Source organism: Hemicordylus capensis, chromosome 5 (assembly GCF_027244095.1).
Source record: "Hemicordylus capensis ecotype Gifberg chromosome 5, rHemCap1.1.pri, whole genome shotgun sequence".
NCBI lineage: Eukaryota > Metazoa > Chordata > Lepidosauria > Squamata > Cordylidae > Hemicordylus > Hemicordylus capensis.
Window position 1 is genome coordinate 147,229,029 of NC_069661.1, and position 26,507 is coordinate 147,255,535.

At 43.1% G+C, this 26,507-nt stretch overlaps 1 protein-coding gene across 3 annotated transcripts in view; it reads right to left on the reverse strand.

Annotated features, from left to right (window-relative positions):
- CD36 (CD36 molecule) overlaps positions 1-26,507 on the reverse strand; it is an 84,701-nt gene that overhangs the window by 5,586 nt on the left and 52,608 nt on the right. For all 3 annotated transcript variants that reach the window (XM_053257912.1, XM_053257913.1, XM_053257911.1), the window contains exons 4-12: positions 22,058-22,202; positions 20,895-21,074; positions 17,801-17,892; positions 13,674-13,720; positions 9,829-9,898; positions 8,615-8,802; positions 5,369-5,487; positions 3,862-3,935; positions 931-985 (exon numbers count right to left, since the gene is read on the reverse strand). In XM_053257912.1, the coding sequence (XP_053113887.1) occupies positions 931-985; positions 3,862-3,935; positions 5,369-5,487; positions 8,615-8,802; positions 9,829-9,898; positions 13,674-13,720; positions 17,801-17,892; positions 20,895-21,074; positions 22,058-22,202 (970 nt within the window). The remainder of the gene's footprint in view (positions 1-930; positions 986-3,861; positions 3,936-5,368; positions 5,488-8,614; positions 8,803-9,828; positions 9,899-13,673; positions 13,721-17,800; positions 17,893-20,894; positions 21,075-22,057; positions 22,203-26,507) is intronic.

Consider the following 26,507-nt stretch of genomic DNA (forward strand, 5'->3'; position numbering starts at 1 on the left):
GATTCTTGTTCTAAATAAAAGAAGACTGATTAAGGGAGTGGGACAAACTGAAGAGCTATGTTAATAGCAGTGGAACCAACCAGAGGCAATCTACGCATTAAGCAAAATGCAGTGGTAGAATTCTAGACTTTCCGTTTTCAGAATGCCAGTGGGAGGTCATATTGCTTAATGCTACCTCTTACATACTCCCTATACACAGTCAACTAGCCATTCAGGGAGAAGACAATGCTAAGGCTGAATTCAGACATAACACAGAACTGGGACCCCTGGTTCTGCTACCCCCACCCCATGTACTTGCGTGTCTGAATTCAGACGTAAGCAGTGGCCTCCTCTCTGCAGTCTGCGAGACTGCAGAGAGGAGGGGGAGCTGGCTGCTAGGCTTCTTCCTTTGATTGGTTGCCACAACAGCCAATCAGGACAGAGAGAGGGAGAAGCATCCTTCCCACAATTTGGTTCCCAGGGAAGGCTGTCTCCAGTTCTGCATTCGGACATAATGGAAGCAGACACAAACCAGAGGCCCAAGCAGCAAACCTCACTTCAAACTGAGGGTTCAAATGGGAGTTTGGTGAATGAACCCTAAGTTTGAGTTAGGGTCTAAACTGCAGTTTCACATATTTGGGCATGCAGTTACATGAACCCCAGCCATTGTTTTGTGTGATGTCCAGATGTGGCCTAAGTATTTTCCCTTCTCATGTGCTACCTGCTACATGCAAAGATCAATCAAATATATGATTATGCATATGGTGTGGCAGAATTCTGTTAATGTACAGGCTATTAGACACAGATAACCTTAAGAATATGCATTCTCTCTCTCTCTCTCTCTCTCTCTCACACACACACACACACACACACACACACTCACTCAATCACTAGTCACATTAAGAGCTGAGGTAACTAATGATAAGGAACAAAACACAGAGAAAAACTAACCTCATTTAGCCACAAAACAGGAAAGGCAAAGGGCATCTTAATAGGTTTTAAAGGCCTGAAATGAAAGGGGGGGGGGAGTGAACGAGTTACAGTTATTCTGTTCTGATCAGCTGAGAAGATGATTGAACACTAATTGCACAAAAATAAAGTGGCCAAGAAGATCTGTTAGTTGGATGCACTTGTTATAAACAGTGGCTGACATGATGCACAGTGTTACATCACCACGATGCTCTGCTCCAGGGCTGCTGTGGAAGTGTAAGAAGCCCCCACACTGGTCAGAATGAGCAGTTGCACAACCCCAGGGCAGAGCATCATGGCAGCACAACACTGCACATCATGTGGGCCAGCAACATTAGTATTTATCTTTTCTGCCACCCCCAGTCCAACAGAAGTTGGCCTACAGGAGAATCAAGTTTCATTACATGTTAATTTCATGTTAGGGTTTGAGCAGCAAACGGCTACATAAAGTAGATGGCTAAGGAGGCCGATCTGCACCCATTATAACAAACATAAGTATACCTTCAAGGCAATATAGAAGGAAACATGCAAATGGGAAATGGGTTCCATTGGAAGTTTTGCTAGTCTGAGACCTGTGAACTTCAACTTTCCTCTACATACACAACCTTAATGTGGCCATCTTGCATACACATACTTTCTCAGGTGAGGTCAGGAAAGACATGCACTTTGGACCTGACCCACATATGGAGCTACATACTACACATATTATATCCGATGCATTGTAGGAGTACACATTTACCCCTTCACTGCATCTAGAGAATTCCTAGCAGTATTAACCTACTGGTCATTGCAAGTTACATGCTCTCTACCTCACATATGTTAGAATTGGGGCTGCAGAATCTATCTATCTATCTATCTATATATATATATATAATTCTCCTGGGTGTGCCTTTCGAACGTGCATCCCGGCAGCCCAGCTGATTGGCTGGGCTGCGGGGGCGCCTGATTGGCTAAGGCGCATCGCACCCAGGAGAACTAAATCAGCGGCGGGCCGGGCCTGCAGGCCATGGTGGCCACAGGCCTGGCCGCGTAGGCGAGGCAGCGGGCCAGGGCGAGGTGGCGGCAGTGGGCCCGGGCGGCCGAGGTGAGGCGGGGACGGCGGGCCCAGGCGAGACCGGCAGCCTGGGCAAGAGGGTGGGGGAGAGGAGGCCGGCCGCAGAGGCCAGCAAGCAGCGGCAACAGGCCTGGCAGGCCCGGCTGCAAAGGATCAAGGCCAGGTGGCAGCGGAACCGGTGGGTGGGGGGGAGAGGTAGCCAGCCCCAAAGAGCGAACAGATGCTCTGTGCGGGGTTAGCTTGTAGAATTAATTGTTCAATCACCCAAAAAGCAACCCATTATTTTAAAAACCCATGTGTAAAAACTCAATCAAATAGTCACGTACTTTTAAAAACAGTAGATGGCAGCTACCATCTCGAGAGGTGTCATTCCCAGCCAGTGCTGGTTGTGACATGTATGTGCAGCATCTTAACACAAGTATTAGGGTAGGGGGTTGCCCTTCAAACTACTGGTTTAGCCATATGCAATTATATGGCTAAATAAGAATAATTATTTAATTTATATACCACCCGACTCCAAAGTGTCTAGGCGGTTCACAAAGATGAACACAACACGCACAACACAAGATGAAGTGTTAAAGAAACAATTTGAAACCTCCAAAGATTACTAAAAGCCAGGCTTTTTTAAAAAAAAGTGTCTTAAGATCTCTCTTAAAAGCTGACAAGGGATGTTCAACTATGAATGTCTATAGGGAGCACATTCTACAGCCCAGGAGCAACTAGAGAGGAGTCCCGCTCCTGAGTCACCAGCAGAGGAGCTGGTAGCATCCAGAGATGGACTCCTTTCAATGACCTTAATGTGTGATGGGGATCATGCAGAAGGTGGTGCTCTCCCAGATAACCCAGTACTAAACCATCTAGGGATTTAGATGGTAATTACCAGCACTGTATTTTGCCCAGAAACCTGTAGTCAGCCAATGCAGTTGTTTTAAAACAGGCATAATATGGTATCTACAAGAAAACCCAGAGACCAATCTAGCTTCTGCATTTTGGACCAACTGAAGCTTAGGAACTGCATACAAAGGCAGCCCCACATAGAGCACATTGCAGTAGTCAAGCCTAGAGGTTACCAGAGAACACACCACAGTTCTGAGGTAATCCTCTTCAAGGAACAGATGCAGCTGTCACATCAACTAACGTTGATAGAAAGTGCTCCTGGCCATAGCCTCAACCTGAGTGAAGCCTGGGTCCAGAAGCACTCCCAAGCTATGTACCTTTTCCTTTGGGGGTGGGTGGGGGGAGGGAATATCTTAATCAAGATTAAGAACCAATCAGGTGAAAATACGAATACTATGTTTTTGTATGTACTTTTTCAGTGTACAAAGTAATACATGTGATACATTTTGAAGTAATCTTGTATAATTCCTCACACTGCAGTTGGGGCAGAAGGCCAAAAGGGAGTAGCTTGCCTAAGGACGCCTGGTGAGTTTATGGTAGAGGCAAGATTTGAACCTCAGGGAAACCCCCATTTGTGTAGTCCGCTGCCACTACACTAAGCAGATTACAATCTGGAAAGAAACAAGAGCAATGTGCTTCATAATACTGCCTCTGTCCAGCCCTCCCTCCCTCCCTCCTACCTCCTTCGAGGGTGGGAGGTATACTGAAAGACAACATTGGGTAACACTGGAATTCACAGTCGACAAATAAAAAGAGCTCTAGAAGTTAAGATGTAGCTAGAAGACATTGAAAAAAACCTGTACGCACAAGTCTGATAAGAGTTGACTGAAGTTCATCACTCTGCACAGTATTTACAAAGCCTACTCACATTAGCCGAGTGTGATTGTATAGAATGCCACACAAAAAGCTTTCTCTCCCCACCGCCCACCCCATTTAATATAAAACAGACTAACCAGACTTACGTAATTCTTGAATTGGGCATCACCAATAAATTGATTTGCAACCTTTTGGCAAATTGTAATGTAAATCCTGTAGTCTATTGTGGGGGGAAACAAAAAAAATTAATATACCAAGGGAAATGACTGGAGGGCTTAACACCAGCAAGCAACAGCAATAAAGAGAAAAACTCCATCTATGCATTTAGATTTACACACCACCTTTCCCGAGAGTTAGAACAGATGCAGTGGCAGATATGAATCATAAACAGGCCAGCCCTATGTGATCTGTGCTACTTGGTTACAGATTACCCTGCTGCGTTAGCTAGCTACAGCATTACAAATCAACCTGTTAACACTCACTTTAAACAATTTAGGTTGACTGTTGGTCAAATAGACTAAGTAGGAGGCCTACAAGGTTAAATTCCTTGGAGCCTTCTAGACATGGCCTGGGAATTGTATCAGTTCAACTTTAACATTTCCCTGTAAGATTATTATTATTAGGCCATTATAAAACCAATAATAGGAAGAAACTATCCTCTAGCAGCCAACTACATAAGCAAAGGGAGTATTCAATTCAGAACTCCCACACCCCTCTATTTTATATTTTGAAGCATTTGTTTGTTTGTATGTGCGAAATAAAGTCATACTTCCTGATCACCTACAGATTCCAAGTTTTGCATACACAATCCTGACACTGAAAGTAGCTGAATCCACTAAATTTTAAACTGGAATATGCTCTGTGAAAATTTAAATTTTTCATTCATAAATATATATGAATGAAAAATTATGCATATAATCACATTTTAACAGTTATTTTTCTCAGATCTTTTTAAACACTCAAAGAATTCCAAAACAATGACTTGCCCAAGAGAAGCAGAAGATATTTCTCAGATTCAAAATTATGATGATTTAGGTTTAACCATATGGTAAGAAAATGAATGTTTAAAGTTGAAATCCTACAAATTTCAAAATGTTCTCTTACTTCCCCTTTACAAGCACATTAAAAATGGCCAGTGCAGATGGCCAATGGGTATGTGTGGTGGCCTCCGAAATGGCTACCACCAGCACGAAGCGGACCAGAATGGGCCACACAAGGACTAAAAATGCCCTGAACCAGGTCGACTGAAGACCGAGGGGAGGCCAGCGAGGGGAAGGGGAAATCTCTGGAGCAGCAGCACCTGCCAAAATATGTGAGGTGTTTTTTAAAATAAATAAATAAATTAGAACCTCCCGTTCGAGTTCATGCTGAACCGGGTCTGGTTTGCTCAAGGATGAGCGGGGGGTGAGTCCTCAAGCCAGCCAAGTTCAACGTCAGACAGGCTCAAACTTGAGCCAGTTTGCACATTCCTACCAAACAGTACTACTGAGTAACTTAGTCTGGATCTCTGTAATTGGAGCAATAGTCCTAGGATTGATAGAAAGATGAAATGGGCATGCAAACCTAAGCACATCACTCTAAGCTCAACTACTGGATCTAAAATCCTCATTCCTCTGAACAAAATGGAACATGCATCAGACAGCAATTGCTTACTGGTTCTATATCCAAATAAGTCATGTGCTCCTGCAGATTTGGATTCATTCCTTTAACACCTTCAAAAAGTTCTTCACTTGCATACAAGAAGTGGGGTAATGTAATAATAACTGGTTTCCCTATAGAGGAAGAAGAAAGGGAGACGTGTTATGCTAAATACAATTCAATAAGGACATGGTTTTAAAATGGCAGATTTAAAGAGGCCAAAAAAAAAAAAATGCCTAAGATTAACTCAGAAAAAGAATCCAACAGAGAGGAGCATGAGAGAAGCCGAGAGAGATAACTTCTTTCCCCAAGTGGTGAGCAGACACACTAAAATGTGCACCTGCATTAATAAGGGCAGATGTTAGAGGAGAGGTATAGGATGTATCCTACCACATGGGGTGGGAGCATACTTGGGATGGGTCCTAGAAGAATGTCTGAGGAAGAAGTGTCACATTGTAATGTTTCACTCAATACAGGACTCAGGTACTTACTGTAGTACTTACAGTACTACAGTAAGTATAATACAGGGTTTTAAAAAAACATTTATATCCCGCTCTTCCTCCGAGGAGTACATTGTTATTTTCACTTCCACAACGACCCTGTGACGTAGGTTAGGCTGAGAGATACATGACTGGCCCAGAAGTACCCAGTGAGTTTCATGGTTGAATGGGGATTCGAACCTGGGTCTTCTGTGGTAAACACCCTGGCTTACCTGCTGAGCCAAAAGTAACTGAAGGGAACTGTTTATTCTATATTCAAGGCTTGACAAGAGGGGAAAAGACTTGCCCCTCCCCACTCTGAAACTTGTTTATGCATTATAAACTAGCTACCAATAAGTTTCCACTACACTGGCTGTCGATAAGTTTCCAGGCAAAGCACAAGGTTTTGATTATAACCTATAAAGCCCTAAACAGCTTGGGCCCTGGGTATTTAAGAGAACATCTTCTTTGCTATGAACCACACCGCCGACTGAGATCATCTGGAGAGGTTCATTTGCAGTTGCCACAGCTCGTCTGGTGGCTACTCAGGGATGGGACTTCTCCATCGTGGCCCCGAGGCTTTGGAACACACTTCCTGCTGAAATAAGAGCCTCCTCATCTTTCACAACTTTTAAAAAGGCAGTCAAGACACATTTGTTCACTCAGGCTTTTAATTGGATATTGTTTTAATTGTGTTTTAATAGTTTTAACGTTATAAATCTTAATTGTTGAAATGTGTTAATCTTTTTATTGGTTGTTTTTATTGTCTTGTAAACCACCCAGAGAACTTGCATTTTGGGCTATGCCAAGGGTAATCATGGGACCCGGCTGGAAATTTGCAAATGTTGAGAGTAATTATATTTAGAAGGTCTTAGGAAGCAACACATAGATATCAGTAACTACAAGTTTTAGGGGTACATTATACACAAACAATTAATTGCTAAAACTCTTTGCATGTCATCTTTTAGCACTATTCTCGAGACCAAAAAGGCACCAAGTCTGCTTCAGGCTGACCACAAACCTGTCAATCTGGGAAGAGACAGGAATGTTTTGAGATCAAAAAGGGATACAGCTCCATCTGATTCAGTAAACAAGTGCTAGATCCAACCTCCAAAATTGCAGACTCCTTAACCAAAGATGGTAAGAGAGTGGGGGAACCAGAGTTGTTGATATTAGACTGGAGACACAGACAGAAATGATATGACTGTTCTGATATGAAATATGGATAACGGGCCTAGAAAAGGGTATAAAGAGGCCACACACAAACACACGGGATGGACAGGGAGGAAGTGCAGGGTTCTCTCCACTCAACCAGCTTGCCTGCACCTGATAAGGGAGAACAAGAAGAAGGCATTCTCTCACTCCATGGGAAGAGTAGCATGTAACCCCTATCCTGTGAAGGAAACTCATTCTTAATAGATTGCTGAAGTTGCTCCATCTCTAAGATCGGAGGGCCTTTCATTTCTGCATATTTGATTACTCTGCCAAGCCACCTGGACAGGTGGAAGCCTCTCTGCAGACTCAAGATCTCCATTCCTGAGTCTCACAGCCAACGTTGGTCTGCAGGATCCGGTAAACATATTTGCAGACATTCCTTTCAGCCTGGCATCTTCTAAACTAACATCCCTGCCCAACTACCCCCCACACATTGTCCTATGGATCTCTCTCTCATCCTTCTGCTTTCCAGAAAAGTCTGTCTCTTCCTTAGCTTGTGCCTGTCAGCTTTCAGTGAGTCAGCTTACTCACTTCAACCTGCTCTCCTCTGTCTTTCCTCCCCTTTCTCGGTTCTCATCTCATTCACTCTGGACTGTTGGCCTGAGGCCAAAATGGGCACCTCCTCCCTTCTCTGCTCTTTCTACTTCACCCATTTCCCTCCTCCTTTTTCTCACACCTGGATCTTTGCTCTTTTTTCTCCTCTCTGCTTAAAACTGGAACTGTAAATGGTGTGTCTTAGCTAAAGAACAGCTGCAAGATCTCTCTCTCTCTCTCTCTCTCTCTCTCTCACACACACACACACACACACTTCATCACTAGTGAGAGAAAATGATTTTAACTGCTACTGGTAACACTACACTGTGCTGGAAGAAAAACAATTGGTTTGCTTGCGTGCTTAATTGCTTAGATGTAACCATTTGCCTTAGTAAATTTTATGAAACTACAGTTGTGTGTGTGGCATCTCTTCCACCCTCATTCCCAATTTGCTCCATGATCTCAGAGCCAAACCAGGAGAAGCCTCTGTTGGCTACGTTGGGAGGGGCTGTATGCTCTCTCTCTCCCTTGCAGGGATGGCATTGTAGCCTGCTCGAAACACTTCCCAGTCCTAGTCCACGCTATGCTGGCAGTTAGATAATGGCCATTAAGATATAAAGCAGAGATTTAAATTAAAATGTTGTTTTCTACTTTTCCATTGTTACATATTGATGTAGGTCATATTGCTCACATTTACTCTATGCAATAAAGCCTCTCAACTACAATTGTGTCTTGTCCCAGCCTATGTTTTTTATTTTAGTATCAAATAACTCTAGAGAATATTTTCTATTTTAAATGATATTGCTATGGACAAAAGCTATTTCAGGACTGTGGTCTTTGCCACAGTCCCTCATTTTGATATACAGGCCAAGACAACCAAGGACAGGTATTTGCATGATGGTGACCACACAGGCATCCCAACATGTAGCAGAGCCAGTTACTGAAGCCATAAGTTCCAGAGTTCTAAGTCTTTCATGGAAAAGATCTATAACTCTACTGCTTCCCTGTGTCAGTTCAACATCCAGTCAGGTACCTTCTTTACAGGCACTAATGTCCAGTGCTCCAGCTAATGTGCAGTTCTTGGATATCAGTTCATTTGTGCAGAAGCAGATATTATCAGGAGTGATGAGAGGCGATGCAAAAGCACTTGGAGGCACTATGAAGCGATAAAGGGGGATATCCTTCAAAGACTGCTCACTGTCGAATACACCGTAGATGGACCTGGGTTAAGAGACAGCATCTTAATTTTTCAAGAGGCATGCATGCTACCTGGAAACACATTGGAGACTCTTACGTTTACTGCTTGCCTGGACATCAGTGACATTGGTCGGGTACAGATTATTTCTTGACCAGGTATTCAAGGTCCTGCCTATTCCCCTCCAAGAGTGTGGCTGAAACAAACCTAAAGATGCTCTGCACTGCCCTGATCCATTTCAACAATTCTATCCTGAATTTGTTGTTGTCTGGTAAATGTTCTCTCTCCTAAAAACAGAGGAAATAGTACTCCACTAATATAACTAGACTTCTCAGCGGCCTTTGGTATGGTGAGTCAATAAGACATTGATGCTGCTGCCTTCAAAGTTCAGTGCTATTCAGGAGTAGTACCAGGACATTTAAAAGGCAATTGTATGTTTTCACTGCGTGGCAAATGGCAGCTGGGAATGGTTAGTTGGGAAGTGGCACAGGAGGAAGAGTCATTCCCTCTCCAGCACTGTGGTTCCAGCCATTAATTGTTTTGAATGGTTTTTAAAAGTGCGTCTGTAATTCATTTTGTAGCCTACTTTATTTAAGAAAAGTACATTTATGAGATCACCCAGCTCTGATTGCGCATGCACGTGCATGCTTCCCCATCAACTTCACAATGCCTCAACCACTTTGGAACAAATGTAGTATAGTTGTAGTGACATCAACAGCATAGTTTGTTATTCTCTCGTCCACTCCAATTCAAGATGGCGGAAGTGTGAACATTTGAGCCAGAAGTGGGCTAACTCGTGAAAATGTCAATCGTTTAAGGTTATACTGAACAGAAAGTAGGCAGATTAGTTCTTACCAGAACTTCTTGTTTAAATGTGTGAGGGATTCTAATCATGGGTCTTGTCTAATTTGGCCATTACAATCCAGCAGCCTGATGTTATCAGTTGGTTTTATTTAGGACTTAGCCAGGCTGCCTCCATTACCCATACTTTTTATTTTAAAAATTCTATCCTGCCCTGATCAATATGTCTATCACTTCCTGATGCTTCCTACCTGCAAATATCAGAAGAAAAGAATCTCAATGTTTCATCCTTCTTGACAAAAGGGGGAAACGATGCCCCGTCTGTGAATAAAATCAACAGTGCATTGTAAATTATGTCCTTTTCAGTTCACACACACGTCAATTATAAGTACAACAGTCAGTTTGTGATTCACTTAATTTCCTCTGTTTATGGATGTTAGGAATTTGGAGATATTCTAGTACACACAAGTTATTCTTCATTATTTCAAAATACCTGTGAAATCTCTTTGAAGTTTTTAGTATGCAAATTTTTAGCTTTTTTTTCATCTCACTGGACTAGCAGTATTTTTACAGAGATTCTAACAACATCTCTGAGAGAGACACACATTTATTCCAAGTACATAGGAATTAGAATGGTAAGCACACTAATTCACATACATTAAGGTATTTTTGTGTCATTATTAGAGATGTGAGAGATCTTCCTTTTTCCCTGTGCATATTCTATTTCAGAAAAGCAACATCCTGTGTCTTAGGAAACTAGTCAACAAAAGAAGATAGTCAAGTTCTCCCACAGGCAGGATTTTCCAAAGTTTGTTAGTATGTTAGCACACATCTAGTAACAACTGTATCATTCACGCAAAATGCCAGCTGGCTTGCTGTGTGCTTGGCTTTTGCTCAGAAAGCTCTTTCCCCATTATGAACAATTTGCTTGTTCCTGCAACAAGTCACCACTTTTCCTGGCAGCAACAAAGGAAGGAAGCAGCCAGATGGCGGCAGCAAGTGGGGAGCAATGATGCCACTTCAGCACGTGGAGGGGGTCGGGAAAGAAACACTGTGGTCAGGGCTGATGCTCAGCTTCTGAGCCCATGCTTGGGGGCCAAAACTAGAGCTCAGAGGGGCAGACTTAGCCTGTGGGCCAGCAGTTTGTCACCCATGCTCTATAGCTATGGATTTCAGCAGGGTGGATTTGATTTAAATCAATTTGATTTAAATCACTAGTCAGTAAGACTAGATTTAAATCATGGGGTTTTCTTGCATAAGGACGCATTCTTTCTGGTATAATCTTAATATTTACAACCAGATGAAGGTTTCATTTTTTGTACTCTTCTAGACAGAAAAGTTGCCCAAAATAATCTTACATTGAATTAAACATTGAATATATACAGTCTCATGCTACATAATTAAAAACTAATCCTTATTTCATGATGAATAATCTTTGGACTATAATGTATCTTAAATAGAAATCTATCTTTAGATACATTTTCCCCCTCAAAAAGTATTTTATTTTATAAATCCGATTTAAATAAAAAAAACACCATCCAATTTAAATAAAAAAACATCCGATTTTAAAAAAATTTTTTAATCATTGATTTTTATCCATCCTGGATTGAGGGTATGCAGAAGATAGTGAGGGTATGCAGAAAAAGAAAAGAGCTTCCCACCTTCCCTCCCCATGATGACATAAACCAATATTTTCCTGATTTGGGGAAGAGGGGCAGGGGCGTATCTAGGGAAAATAGCACCTAGGGCAAACACTGAAATTGCGCCCCCTGTCCAAACATCTGACACCCATCTTTCAGATAACTTTACCATAATATCAGCTGGAAAATACAAATCAAGCTCATTAATCTTTTAATATTTCAAAAACTACAAATTTCAGTATGCTGGGACTCATGAAATACCCAAAGAATATTTGGAGGTGTACTTGGAAAACTAAACAGAAGTGCCTGTCTAATTCTCTACTATGCATTGCAGCATCACTATTACATAAGTTTTAAAAATGAATGGATAATTTGACTTTTCCCATATAATCTGAAAATAATTAAAGGATATGCAGAGTAAACTGCGTCACTGCTTGGAATATATTCTAGTATTTCAGAAAGATAGTTAAAATGAGAGAAAGAAAACAAGAAACTCCCAGTGGGCCTTAATACTAAGGATTTCACACTGATTCAAAGACAAACTCACCATTAATAGCCATATTATTAAGACATCACATTTAACTCACTTATCACAAGAAGCAAAGTAAGAGCAAATGAATACAATCCTAGCTCATAATCTTCAGCTCAGTATTCACAAGCCCTGACTCTATGTACATAGTGCCAAACTAAATATGTGTACTGTGACATTTATTTATTAAAAAATGACCTGTAGCCCCTCCGGGGGGCTTCCTAAAGGCTGTATGTGGGGGGTCTGCAAAGGTCCTCCCTCCCCCTGCCAGCCTCTAGGGCCTCACAGGGACCATTTGAGCATGTGCAGTGGCCATTTTTAAAAATAATTTTAAAAAAAAGAAATGGCTGCCAAAAACAAAATGGCCACTGTGCATGCTCAAATGGCCTCTGCGAGGCCTGGCATGGCCTAGGGCCTCACAAAGGTCATTTGAGCATGTGTGGTGGCCATTGTGTTTTCGGTGGCCATTTAAAAAAATTTTAATTTAAAAAAATGGCGCTCCCTTCAAGTAGCACCCGGGGCATGTGCCCTGCCTGCCCTACCCTAGATACACCCCTGAAGTGGGGAGAGGAAGGGAAGCAGAGAAAGACCAATTATACCATGCTGCTGGAGCAGCATGAGTTTTCAGTGGAAAGAAACCATACCAGAAATGCCAACTGGAGAAGGAGGAATGGATTAGCAATTTAATTCCAAAAAATGGACCATTTTTTTTGCAAATAAAGTGCTATGCTATTCATTTTCTCCTATGAATTCTCAGTAGGAAAATAATTAAGAGATCAACTCTTTTTAAAAAAAGAGTTGAATAAAGAGGAAGAGATAAATTATAGCTTACACCTGAGGAAGAGGCCAGCATAGCTACACTTGCACAGATGCCAAAGAAAGAAAAAGCTTGTGGGGATAAGGGAGCCCTAGAACCCATCAGTTCTGGTCTGCAAACAAGATTTCATAAGATGTATAACAAGATACAGAAGAACACTCCTAAGCAGCCCTAGTTGCCTCACCCCTGTGATAAACCAAACTGTATTATCCAGTTAAACCAGGCTTGTGGCTGCTTGTTTGACTGGAGCATGCACATGCTCCATGCAACAGACATAGATGCAACATGCAACAGACATAGCTAATTGTTTCTGCTGCTGGATCAGAAGTCCTTGCCATTTTCTGTCCCAATTCCAAGTGGTAAACAGGGCTCTTATTAAATATCTAAGTTGCAGAGATGCAACAAGCTTTTCTGATTATCTGAATACCAGAATCCCCTCTGCGATTTCAGAGTTATGAGCAGTATATGCCTTGAAGCTTATGGAGCATTATCTCTATTGGCTAATAATCCTGCAGTTTCTCAACTCTCACAGGTTAATACCCTACCGGGGAACTGAACCCATTCATTCAATATCACATTCATTTTTATTCACTCCAAAATTAAACAAGTCTGTTTAAGTTTCTATATGCTCTGGAAACAAATGCACTTCTCTAGTGATAATTAGCTTTATTTTGTTCAGTAATTCAAGATAATGCTTCCTCTGGCACAATGGCTCTTTTGACACTTTGGTTATCAGCTCCGAACTTTGAGTATCACGTGAACTTCCTCTCCTCTATGCATAGAACAATCCCACATGCACACTATATCCCACCACAAGATCCACTTTCAGTTCCACAATTCTGCCTTGCACATACAGGTCCCACTGGGCACAACTAAGAAAAATCACATGTGAATGAGCAGAACAGATTTCAAGATAAAACTACATGCCCCAAGTTTCAGTAAGCTTGACAATATGTTCAGTGGCAACAAAGATCTGCTGTATTGCCCCAGAATTTTCTTAGAGTACTATATATTGGCCAAAGGTTGCTCAGAGCAGCTTGTGTGAGCACACTTGTTTGGATCAAGTATTTTATGCAGCATTAGAATAAAATCACGCCATTATATGCTTACCTGTACCATTGACCATATCACAATAACCTTCCCAGTATCCAAGTGTCCTTTTAATATAAAGAGAGAGAAAAGAAGTTAACTAGGTCAAATTATAAAAAGGATACATCTTACAGAGAATAGTCTATTCCATTAAACATTTTGATACTGGCGATACAAACCTGGTTCATAAAACAGTATTATTTCCCTAGGAAGAAACTGATCAGTGGGGATAACATGGATTTTCTGGTGCACAGGAGATGGTTTTATGTGGCCTCTGGGAATATGCAAAACCACATTCCCAGCCCACTTCACCCTCATAGAGTCTCCCAGGCAGAAGCAGGACTCCAGGTCCAGATGTGTATGGTGCGAGAGCCAAGGGAAAATCTGAAAATGAGGTTTGAGTGCAAGTCAGGTGCCCAGCTCACACACTCACTTCCTGATATCTGTGGTCTGAATTTAGGCATGCATGACACCATAGCAAATTAAGTTCTAAATTAAGAATTGGCATCCTCTAGCCAGGATCAATTCCTCCCTCCAGGGGACCAGCTAGGGAAGAGGGGGCCCATGTTCACCCCTTCCCCAGCAGAGGGAAATAATGAAGGCAATACAGAGAGGTGGAGCTGGGGGAGGTCCTCAGGAGCTGGCGGCCCCAGATTCTTTGAACCCATCTGCTCAATTATAGTGACAGCCCTGCCGCCCTCAAGTGACTAGACTAAGGTGGAAACTGCAGAACTCCTAGACTGAATCTTTGATAGAGACCAAACTGAAGCTCCCACCTAATCCAGCTCAGTGACCCTGACTTCCCATGGAAAAAGAGAACAGGTTACCTCCTGGATCTCCAAAGCAGTAGAAGTGGAAGTGGCAAGAGGACCAGAAGAGAAAATGGTGTCTACCTTGCTTTCCACCCTCACCCCCCTGAAAAGACTAGTGGCCAAATTTATTTATATATTTTGTTACTCTCAATCTAGGATTTATCTAACCCAGCATAAGAACAGCCCTCACACTATTCATCCTCTTGCTAGCTCATCCCAGAAAGAGATTGTCTGTGAAATTGCATTGGCTGTGCAGACTTCTGTCCACTGGCTGGGAGAGCCCCTACCATGGCTTTTGGCAACTCTCTCTGAACTCCAGCCTAGTTACCCAGAGTTTCCCCTTGCCAAGCGGGTCTCAAACCATTTTGTTTCAAGCCTAGGAATGCTATGCATAAAGGACAGGTATAACCACTTACTAACTACCATTTAAACACCTGACCCATCCCCTTTTAACTCTCTTTTTATCCCCAATTCCCCAAAGAGCAGAAACCGCCTGGTTGCTCTGTTGCCAATGAAGGCTTTTCTAAATGCCCCGCTGACAAAATTCCTCCTCACCTATTTCTGTGATTTCCTCCTCCCTGGCAACTTTTTCTTTTATTTAACCAACCAAAGCAGAGTCCAAGGACCCCTTTCATCAAAACAGTTCTTCAGCGACGGATAATTATGAGCTTGAAGGCGGAGGTAGTATGTTGCTACACCACCACATTTAGCATCAGAAATGCAGAACTGACACAAGTGCTGCAAAGGCTCCATATTGATAAATAGGCACCCCTCTTGCTAGCCCAGTGAAAAGGCTCCTGGAATGTAGAAAATCTTCCCTCCCTTGTCTCTTAATAACTTGGTTTCTCATAGTAGCCAGCTAAGAAAAGTGTCCTCTAAGTTAGACCCCCTCTTGCACTTTAACCCTCTCTACTCTGAGCATTGCTTCACCACCACATTCCACTGGAAACATAGTGGTGTGTGGGGGTGCAGTGAAGTTCTGAGGACTAGGGGACAAAGTTCAGTCGGGGACCTCCACAGCATGTACAAAGCAAGCAAGCACCCCAGAGCCCCAAGCAGGTACAAGGTGGTGGGGCAACCTAACCCCCTCCAAGCTTTCTTGAACTCACCATGCAGTGAGTCTTCTGGTGCAAGAGGGTGGCCACCACCATGGCCAGAGCAGCACCAACTCAACAGAGCGGAGCCGGGCTGGGTGTGAGGTTGCCGGGGCCACCATCCTACACCAGGGCAGTTGTGGATTGGGACCAGGCAACCCCTCCTCCAGTGGCTCCTGCATGGCCGCCAGGGCAAGGGGTGGGATGCTCAGGAGAAGGAAGTGTGGGGGAGGAGAGAGGAAGCCCCCATGTTGTTCTTCCCATCATGCAGGCACAAAGTTCCATGTGCCCCAGGTGCAGGGTATCAGTGCCGGTGCAGAAAGGGCAGCAGCAGGGCACACTCCAAGCTTTATGGGCCCCTTATGGGCCCCCTGACCTCTGGGCCTGGGGACATTTGTCCCCCCTTGTCCAGTAGACACTACGCCCATGAGCGGTGGCAAATTTCTTCATTTGCCTACTCCTGCCTGACTTCCTCCCCAAGTCACTGCTTCCCCTCTTTCTCCGCCCTGATCTGATTTCTCCTTCAGTTCTCTCCTTCCCTTCAGAATCTCCTGTTCTGGAATTTTCCTTCTCAGAGTCCCGATTATTGCCAGCCATCTTAGCATCACTAATAATCACTGCTAGGTAGACCATCTGGAGCTGTGCCTCCCAGAATTCAGTGGTCACTCTAATGCATGTCAATGGTGCTGTTTTTTTAAATTTTACATTTATATCTTGCTCTCCTCCAAGGAGCCCAGAGCGGTGGACATTGTTATGTTTATCTTCACAACAACCCTGTGAGGTAGGTTAGGCTGAGAGATACATGACTGGCCCAGAGACACCCAGTGAGTTTCTTGGCTGAATGGGGATTTGAACTTGGGTATCCCCAGTCCTCGAACACTCTAACCACTCTTGCTTTGTCTCACTAGTTTCCCCATGAAATAAAGTTGTCCACTAATTTCCCTATGCAAACACTTTACTAATTCCCTAATTGGTGTGTACACTTGCATTTTCTTCTAATAAATTTAGGAGTTTGCTCATTAGAAGCTTGTCTCACCCCTTTTGTGTCTGTTCTGCATCTACCACCAGGTTAGCCCTGGGAGAAAGGGACACACGTGTTTGGCCCACATATCATAACACCTGCTGATTCATGACTGGATGTAAGCACGATGCATGTTGGCACACTTAAAGCTCAGGAGCCAGTGTAATTACAATGATTACGTGCTTAGTTAGTACTAACTGATCATTATAACACCAGTTATGGAAAACAGGGCCCTATTTAAAATGCTTCCTGAGAGATCTGATCTCTCAGAACTAAAGGTGCTTCCTGAGAGAGCTGATCAAGAGGTAGGCAGGCAGCCTGCAGTCTGTTGCCTTGGCAGAATATGCATGAAACAGATTGGATCACACACAAACACAAACACACACCCCTGAGAAGGCTTCCAGTTAAAGTTCTTAGCAAAATCAACTGTCCAAGCCTATGCAATGGTTTACAGATCCAACAGTAGCCAACAATTGGACATCTAACATTCAGCCAATAGTCCGCCTCTTGTGCCAGACTTATTTATGCTGGTGAGGATATGCACTACTGATCACACCTGCAGCCCAGTTTTCCTCCAAAAACTCAGATGTGTGTGTTCCTCAGATTTTAACTGTACTACCATTGGTGCAGTGGGAAGATGCTTGACTAACAAGCAGAAGGTTGCCAGTTTGAATCCCCACTGCTACAATATCGGGCAGCAGCGATATAGGAAGATGCTGAAAGGCATCATTTCATACTGCGCAGGAGGAGTCAATGGTAAACCCCTCCTGTATTTTACCAAAGAAAACCACAGGGCTCTGTGGGCGCCAGGAGTCAACACCGACTCGATGGCACACTTTACCTTACCATCGTGAAGTAGGCTAAGTTGAAATGAGTGACTTGTTCAAAGACACCCACTGGCTTCCTGGCAAAACCAGGATTTGTATCTAGGTATCTCCATAAGATTTCAATAGCTTTTTAGACAACCAATAGAATGAATTGGTCCTGAAGAGTAGAAGGTGACTGACAGATCTCAATGACATCATACATTCTCAAACCAGTTGAATTTTCCAGTTGAATACAGCTGCTTTGGAATACCAAATAACTCTAATTTAGAACAATGCAAACCACCATGCCATTGTAAAAAACAGAAAGAATAGGAATCCACAGAGCAGTTTCAGTTTTAAACCAATCACAATGCCATTTGAAAAATCTGAACATATTTTCTCAAATGCACAATACCTTTTTTTTTTGTAACTTTGGATCAGTGCCGTTTGGCTAGTGTCATTTTTCCCACTGTAGATTGTGTAAAGTCCATCCAGTGTTTTATTGTACTGCGAAAGAGAGAATATCCAGTATATTGTGATTAAGGTGAAAACAGAAATGTTTCTTTTAACAAGGTATGCCTAAGCACAACTATTTTCTTCATTGTGCCGATTTTCAAAGGAATTTATATAAGTATTGAATATCAGTATGATAAAAATATCCCTTCAAATATTAGTTGCCTATTTGTTTTGAACAACAACCCTAGTTGTTTTAATTGAAGAACATAATAATTAATGATGTTGACCTAGAGTTAGTTACTTACTGTGGCTAATATACGTATAAGCAAACTGGAAAAAGATCAGGACCACCAGGATCACAGCAACAGTGGGGGCCTGTGTTCAATAAATGAATCCCGCCCCCCATTTGTTTTTGTGATGCCAGAGACACCATGAAAAAGCTTTTATCTACTGCCGTCACCACTCCTCATCCCTGCTGCTTGCCTCTTGCCCTGCTGCTCCTTGCCCCCACTGCTTGGTAGCTGGTTCATGCAGCAGTCAGGGTAAGAGTGTTCCATGGCTTCTCTCCTCACTTGAACAAGGAGAGAAGCCATAGAACCCCTTGCTGCTGCATGCCCAGATACAAAATGAAGGTGCGCATGCATCTGGATTAGGCACTAATGTGCATGTGCGCCTTCCATTTCTGAGCTGGTTCACACAGCACTGAGAAGATCTATGGCTTCTCTCCTTGTTCGAGTGACGAGAGCAGCCATGGAACACCCCCCCCCCACCCCGCACACACGCACATACACCTGTGTGAATCGGCTACCAAGCGGAAGGAACAAGGAGCAGGAGAAGCAAGGAGCAGCGGTGGTGAGGAGCAGCAGGGCAGAATACACGCAGTGGGGCGAGGGACGGTAATGCTGTGGCAAGTGGCAGGAATGAGGAGGGGGCAAGGGAGATCTGGCAGGGCCCCCATGAGCACAGCAGCCTGTGTTTATTAGACACTTGAATAGCACTAGCGACACCTCTGCGTACCACCATCAATATGAGAGTGATACTGTAAGACATGGAGGCACTTCACACGATCCATGTGAAGTGTTGGAGGGAGTTTTGAGGGGAGAGCGGGTTTAGCCCGCTCTCTCCGCAGATGAGCAGCCGCTTGTGCTGGACAAATAGATCGGCTGCCCACATGACTGACAGCTCCATAACGAAGCCGACAGGGGTGGATCGGGGGCCATGTGGCCCCCCCAGAAGTTCCAGGATGCCCCGCATGAGTGAGCAGGGCATCCTGGAGAGACCTACAAAACTAGGAAGCTGTTTGCAGCCTCCCGGCAGGGTCTCCTCATGTGTCACCATGGCGCTGAGCTACACCGTGGCAGTGCACAATCAGCTAACCCAGATTAGCAGAGTGCTCGCTCTGCTAACCTGGGCTAAGGGGAGGGCTACTTTGGCAGGTTAGCTGCCAGAGAACTACCAGGCTCATCCATGAGCCACTGGTTCTCATGATGGGGAAAAACTGGGCTGGGCTTCTTTAGCCCAGTTTTTCCCAGTCGTGAGAATAGCTTCATGGAATACTTGTGTAGTATGAAAACTAACTTCTTATTGGAAAGTTATTCAAGGTAGACAGAAACAGGTCTGTTTGATGGTAGAGTTAATTCAATGTTTTGGAAAAATACATACAGTCATCTCTCGCCAACTGTGAGGGTTGCATTCTGGGAAAACCTCGCAATTGGTGAATTCATGGTTGACAAGCAATTGGAAAGCATTGTAAACAGGGCGTTAGGAGAATTGTGGTATCAAAAAGACCTAAAAATAAAGAAAAAATGACCAAAAAACCCACCTGGAATCCCTTTAGATCCCCAATGGACAGCATGAGGAGTGAGGGGGAGACAAGAAATCACCCCCAAGCCCCCAGAAATCACGAACCACCCCCGCCCCATTACCAAAAACCATGGATGTCCATGTCACAGTTGGTGAGACCAGCCACATTTTCCCCGTCGCAGATATTCAAAACTGCAACTGGGAAAACTATGGCCGTGAGGGATGACTGTATCAATATTGTATTTGTCCATGTACACACACACCCCTCTTCTATAAATTAAAATTGGAATTGGCAGATTTCCCCCTTCTATGTACATATTTGCATTTTGTATCGTGTGTAAAAGAAAATTTGACACATAAAAAACACAACCATTATGCAAATATACCTCCAGACACATCATGGCTCATTTTTTGCTGTGTCTTATAAGAGTGTGTGTGTCTGTGCACTAGCCACTAGTCTAGCCACAGTGGAAGGGAGACACACAAATCAAGAGCTAAAGAAATCTAAGTTCACAGCACTCTGTGCAAGATGATGGTTTTTAAAACCCTGGTACCTCTTCAAATAATATAGAAGCGTAACGGTCAGTGGTTAAAGACTTCGGTTGGGGCCTGAACTTAGTCAGCAACAGTGCTCAGTGGCTAACTTTGGGATGGACTCACTCTTTCAGTTTAAGCGATATAAGGTTGTTGCAAGGATAAAATGGGGCAAAATTATGTATGCCTTCTTCAGTGAAGGGCTAGATAAAAATGAATATAAATAAATCCCTGTGATGGACTTTGTGTCAACATGCGACCTTCTTTCCATGGAGGCTCCACTCAATAGCCACATCAACCATGTATGCCAGGTTAGTTGCATAGTTCTTTCCCATCAGAATTGATCATGTGAAAAGCTCAATTGGGGTGGGAGATAAGGAGAGATACCATTTGTCTTCTGGAACTTACATACATTACAACTTTACAAGCAGCAGGTCTTATTCAACAACTTCTTTGCTGTGAACTCTACTTCTCATATCTGATGGAGTCAGCTGTGGTGCATAAAAGCTTGATCCCCACAAATAAGTTTGGCTCATATAGACGTTGATTATACCAACCAAACACTAACATGGGTTGTTATCCATGAATAGAGCTTTTCATCTCCAGTCCTACATTTGTGATTGTACTTTTGGGGATTCTATAAACCTTCAAATCAACACAAGTAATGCCAGCACCTTCTCTTGCAAACTAGTTTCTCCTTATGGATGCATACGTACAGGAAGGAATATTCCAATTTTCTTCTCAATGGGGAGTGGAATTTTCTTCAGAAAAGGATCTTCATAGCCCCAGAGTATTTCTTTAACACTTCGGGTTTGAAGAAACTTTGATTTTGATGACTTCACCCACATATCCAAAAGAGACTGTATAAAACCACTTTGATACATAGCAGGTGCAGCCTGTAACAAACAAAATAGTCACCCATGACTGTCATCTTGTAAACCAAAGCGTCCACTTCATTACGACCCTGCTCATGTCAGGTAACTTTAAGAACATTGGCCATTAGTGATGATCATCAGGGATTGAAATAGCACAGTAATTTCTGCTGCACTGTGCCTTTTCAGTTTACAAGGGAGATCATAATTTGTAAATACTCTCCCATATATATATTTTTAACCGCCTCCTGGAAAACTAGAATTTGGGGAACACGATTGCATCAGAACCTTTGACCCAACATCCTGGTTTTCTGTGTAAGAGACAGGTTGTTCTCTACACCTTTTCTCTTACAAACAAGAATACTATTCCTCCAGCTGAGGTTAAAAAAAAAAACCCATCCAGATGCTCTGTGTTCTAGCAGAGTCCAAATAATGCATCATGGTCAAAGAGTTTAAAGAATAAGAGGGGGAAAAACATTTCCCATACAGCTTATCCACAAGTCAAACATTCTTCCTGTACAAAGAAACAAACAATAATTCAAATTGATGCAAACAAGTGCTGTAGCTTTCTACAGATCAAGTCCTAAGGGACTTTGCTACTGTGCTTTTCTTAAGGACCACATTCTCAGTAGGACTGGATGGCTCTGGGGATGCTACCACACTGGCACTAATTGGCACCATTGTTAGTAGCCCTGACTGGGAAGCCAAGTATAGGATGGGCAAGGGATTTACAAAAGCTTCTCCCCACAGAGAAAGGCAAAGAAGGCTAAGAGAACAAAGTGTGGTCAGGATAATGCAAATTTGATGCATGTTTTTCTGTGAAGCAAGAAGAAAAACATGACACAACATACAAAAGTCCTGTGTAAAGGACAAATCGATTAGTATTTCCAGTTGGGATAACTACTTCATCCTGTTTTGAAATACGTGCGTAAAACAGAGTTCAAGGTTCTGATATCACAAGGGATATTATCCTTAAAGTCATCTTTTTTTTCACATGGCTTACTTACAACAACAGCAAGATTGACCAATGTAATGTTGTCATTTTCTGGTCCAACTGACATGTCAGGCTCAAAGAGAGCAATATTTGGCTGGTAGAAAGACACCGTAGAGTCATTGTTTTCAACTATGTCTGTCTTGGGTAAATATCGCACCCTTAGGAATGGAAAAAAATAGGACAGAGTTGACCCAAACATTAAAAGATGAATTGAAAAGAAGTTGATCAGCACTAGCCAGCTGACAAGTTATCCTCTATACACATTCTCTCTCATACATGAAATGTTTAAGGCATTTTAAAAATTATTTTTCAGCACAGTGGTCCCCACTGCAGATACACACATGTAGAGGGGAGTACCAAGACTTAACTGTCATGTGATTTCACCTGCAGCACCAACAAAATATGGTTTCTCAACTGTTTTTGACTGGTACCATAAGCTATAGATGTAATATACCCCTTAGACATATACACTTTGGTGAGGAGCAAGCACCTTGCATCAAGAAAATAAAGGCAAAACACACCACATGTAAGCTAATCCTATTTATTTATTGTTAGATAGATTATATTTGTATACCAGTTTTTATAGTAAGTTCCTCTCAAGGCAGTTTACAGCATTGCTATAAATCTATTTTAAGAATTTGGCAACCACCACCAACAAAACCATAGAAGGAGCACAGCAACAAACAAAAAATAAAAATAAAAGCACTCTAACTTCAAAGGCCCAGGTAAAGAGCCGGGTCTTTAATTTCCTTTTAAAGGCAGGAAGCCACAGAATGGACACCTGTCAGGAGAACATTCTATAGCCTGGGGGCAACAAAAAAGGCCGCCCTGTCCCTCGGGCACACAAATAGAGCCTCTCAGCATCAGCACACGGAGCAGAGCATACTCCAATTATCTTTTCAGACAGGCAATAGTGTTCCCAAACAGATGGACCTTCAGATATTCAGAGCCCAAACCATTAAGGGCTTGAAAGTTAAGCCACTCCTACCCGCAGTGCCCTGTGCAGCATTGGGAGGGTGGAGTTGCTCCTGGCTGGTGTGATGCACTGGTATGCCATCTGTTGGGCACATGAGTTGCACACCCCTAAAAGGTGGTCAGCTGTGAGTGCAGCAGCCACCTTATTAGGCTGGCTTTACTCACAGTTCACACGAAGCTTGACACCCACCCATTTCACAGTGGAGGGAAATAACTGATCACCTTTTAGGGGTCAAGTGGGATTTTTAAAAATCTCCACCTGATCGTCCTTTGGAGAAAGTTTTCCCCCCCTACTTCTCAATTAGTTTTGTGTTTGGGCTCTAGAATAGAGGTGCACCCCCTGGTCCAGGTGTATTAAATAGTGTAGTCTTGGTCACACTAGCAGGTGAGTGTGGGCTTTTAATGGTGTTCAGCCAGAGGCACTGTTAGGATGAAGGTGACTCAGTGGAACAGACCCTCAGGATTTTGTGGCCAGGGTGGCTAGGAACAGAAGCCCTTTGGGGCTTTGCTTGCTCACTCAAGAGTTTTAAGGCTTGCGGATGCGGACTCAGGCAACCCTCCCTCAACAATGAAAGATGTGTGTCAAGGAGGAAGCATTAGTAGTCAGAAAGGCAGTTGGAAAGGCAGCAAGGCACCTTCCCGTGGGGATGGGGGGTGGAGTTGGCTGCACCATAGTTAATCGTGTTGTCATTGCTGCTTAGTTACAGATTCGTGTAGATAGATAGTTTTAATAAAGTGTGACCCAATAGAGTATTATGGCCTATGTTCAATCCATCACATGCAGCCTGTCTCTTATTGGGCAATAACCAGCATCATGAACTGGACCCGAGATCAAGTTGGCAGCCAGGGTAGCTGTTTCCAAAAAGGCATAATACAGTCCCAAGTGGCAGCTCCCAACAACACTCTGACCACCACATTTTACAGCGAGCATTCTTCAAAGGCAGCCCCACATAAATAACATGTTTTCCTTTCTCTCACTTATGTTGGTGAGAGCAATCTTCCCTTCAAAAACATCCAAACAAATGCAATGAGATTAGATGGATCACGCAACACTGGGGACACTTGTGACAGGCATTCTGAATGTGAGTAGACTTTTCAACATGGCTCCACACCAACTTCCAAAGATGTAGTACTTCATAGAAATGTGACTAGCTGATATATGAAGCCATTGTCAGGTTATCTTTTAGGAAAAGAAGCTCTTTAGTATTATTGGGACAAAAGGAAACCTTCCAGTGGGAAGCAGACTAAGGGCAAACACCAGCTGCTAGAGCTTTCCAGGTCCTATGAAGATATGGATCTGCCATACAGAATCAGACTATTAGTCTATTCAGAGCAGTATCACCACTACTAGCAGGCAGTGATTAAGAACGTAAGAACAGCCCTGCTGGGTCAGGCCCAAGGCCTATACAGTTCAGCATCCTGTTTCCAATAGTGGCCCACCAGATACCTCCAAGAAGCCTATAGGCAAGAGGTGAGGACATGCCCTCTCTCCTGCTGCTGCTCCCCTGCTGCAACTGTGACTTTGGTTTGGGGTGGTATATAAATGTATTAAATAATAAATAATAAACTGCTACTTAGAGGATTGTGCCTCTGAGGCTGGAGATGGCCTATATAGCCACCAGATTAGTCACTATTGATAGATCTGTCCTCCATAAATTTGTCCAAGCCCCTTTTAAAACCATCCAAGCTAGTGGCCATTACCACATCCTAAGGCAGAGAATTCCATAGATTAATTATGTGCTGTGTGAAAAAGTACTTCCTTTTGTTGTCCTAAATTTCCTGGCCATCACATTCATGGGATGACCCCTGGTTCCAATGCTGAGAGAGGGGGAGAAACATTTATCTGTCCACTCTCTCTACTACATGCATAATTTCACACACTTTTCACATGTCTCCCCATAGTCATAGTTGCCCCTTTCCCAACTATAAAAGGCCCAAAGGCTGTAACCCTGCCTCGTAAGGAATGTGCTCTAGGCCCCTGATTATCTTGGTTGCCCTTTACTGCACCTTCTCCAGTTCTACTGTGCCGTTTTTAAGATACAGTGATTCAAACTGCTTGTAGTACACCAAATGTGGTCACACCATAGATTTGTATAAAGGTAAAGTGTGCTGTCCATTTCAACTCCTGGTGCCCACAGAGCCCTGTGGTTTTCCTTAGTAGAATTCAGGAGGGGTTTACCATTGCCTCCTCCTGCGCAGTTGAGATGATGCCTTTCAGCATCTTCCTATATCACTGCTGCCCAATATAGTACCAGCAGGGATTCGAACCAGCAACCTTCTGCTATTTATTCATTCATTTATAAACTGCCCCATCCGGAGGCTCTGGGCGGTGCACAACAACTTTTAAAAGACATAAACCCCACAATTAAAACAATGCTAAAAACAATATAAAAACAATTCAAAATGATTAAAACTATTTAAAACCAATTAAAATACATTTAAAAACAACACCACTTTATAAGCCTTGGAAGGCCAGGCCAAATAAATAGGTTTTTAGGGCTCTCTTAAAGGCTGACAGCGAGCCTAAACTGCTGATATCTGCTGAGAACACATTCCATAGACCAGGAGCAGCTACACAAAAGGCCCTGTTCCGAGTCGCCACCAGACGTACTGGTGGCAAATGACATCAGTGTATATGTAAAATGTTGGGGGTGGTTGTTCCAATATGCATCACTTTACACTTGCTTACATTGAACCGCATTTGCCAATGTGTCACCCACTCACCCAGTTTGGAGAGATCCTTTTGGAGCTCCTCACGATCTGTTGTGGATTTCAATAGTTTAGTGTCCTCTACATATTTGGCCACTTTGCTTACCCCAACTTCTGGATCATTTATGAATAAGTTAAAGAGCCTGATCGTAGGGACAAGTTATATATTTTTGCTAGGGGATCAGCCATTTCACATTTTAGTTCCTTCAGAATTCTCAGGTGGGTGCTATCAGACACTGGTGATTTGTTAATTTTTTGTTTTTTTAAGACAGTTAAGAACATCCTCTCTCATCACCTCAAACTGGCCCAGTTTTTCAGCCTCCAAGTCTGAGAAGATCCATTGAGCATGGGAATATGTTTGGTATCCTCCCCCATGATGACAGATGCTAATGACTTCTCATCCTCCTTAATAACCGCTTTCACGCTCTCACTTCTTGCTTGTGGGCTTCCCAGAGGCATCTGGTGGGCCACTGTGTGAAACAGGATGCTGGACTAGATAGGCCTTGAACCTGATCCAGTAGGGCTGTTCTTATGTTCTTATCATCTAAAAGTACAACCACCTCCCTGGCAAGTTTTTCTGCTTCTGATATATTTAAAGAAGTTTTTGTTATTCCCCTTGATACTTCTAGCTATATGCTCCTCAAACTTTCTTTCTGCATCTCTTATGGTCTCCTTGCATTTCTTTTGCCAGAGTTAATGTTCCTTTATGTTCTCTTCATTTGGGCAGGGCTTTCATTTTCTGAAGGAAGTCTTCTTGTATAGCTTCCCTGACTCTACTT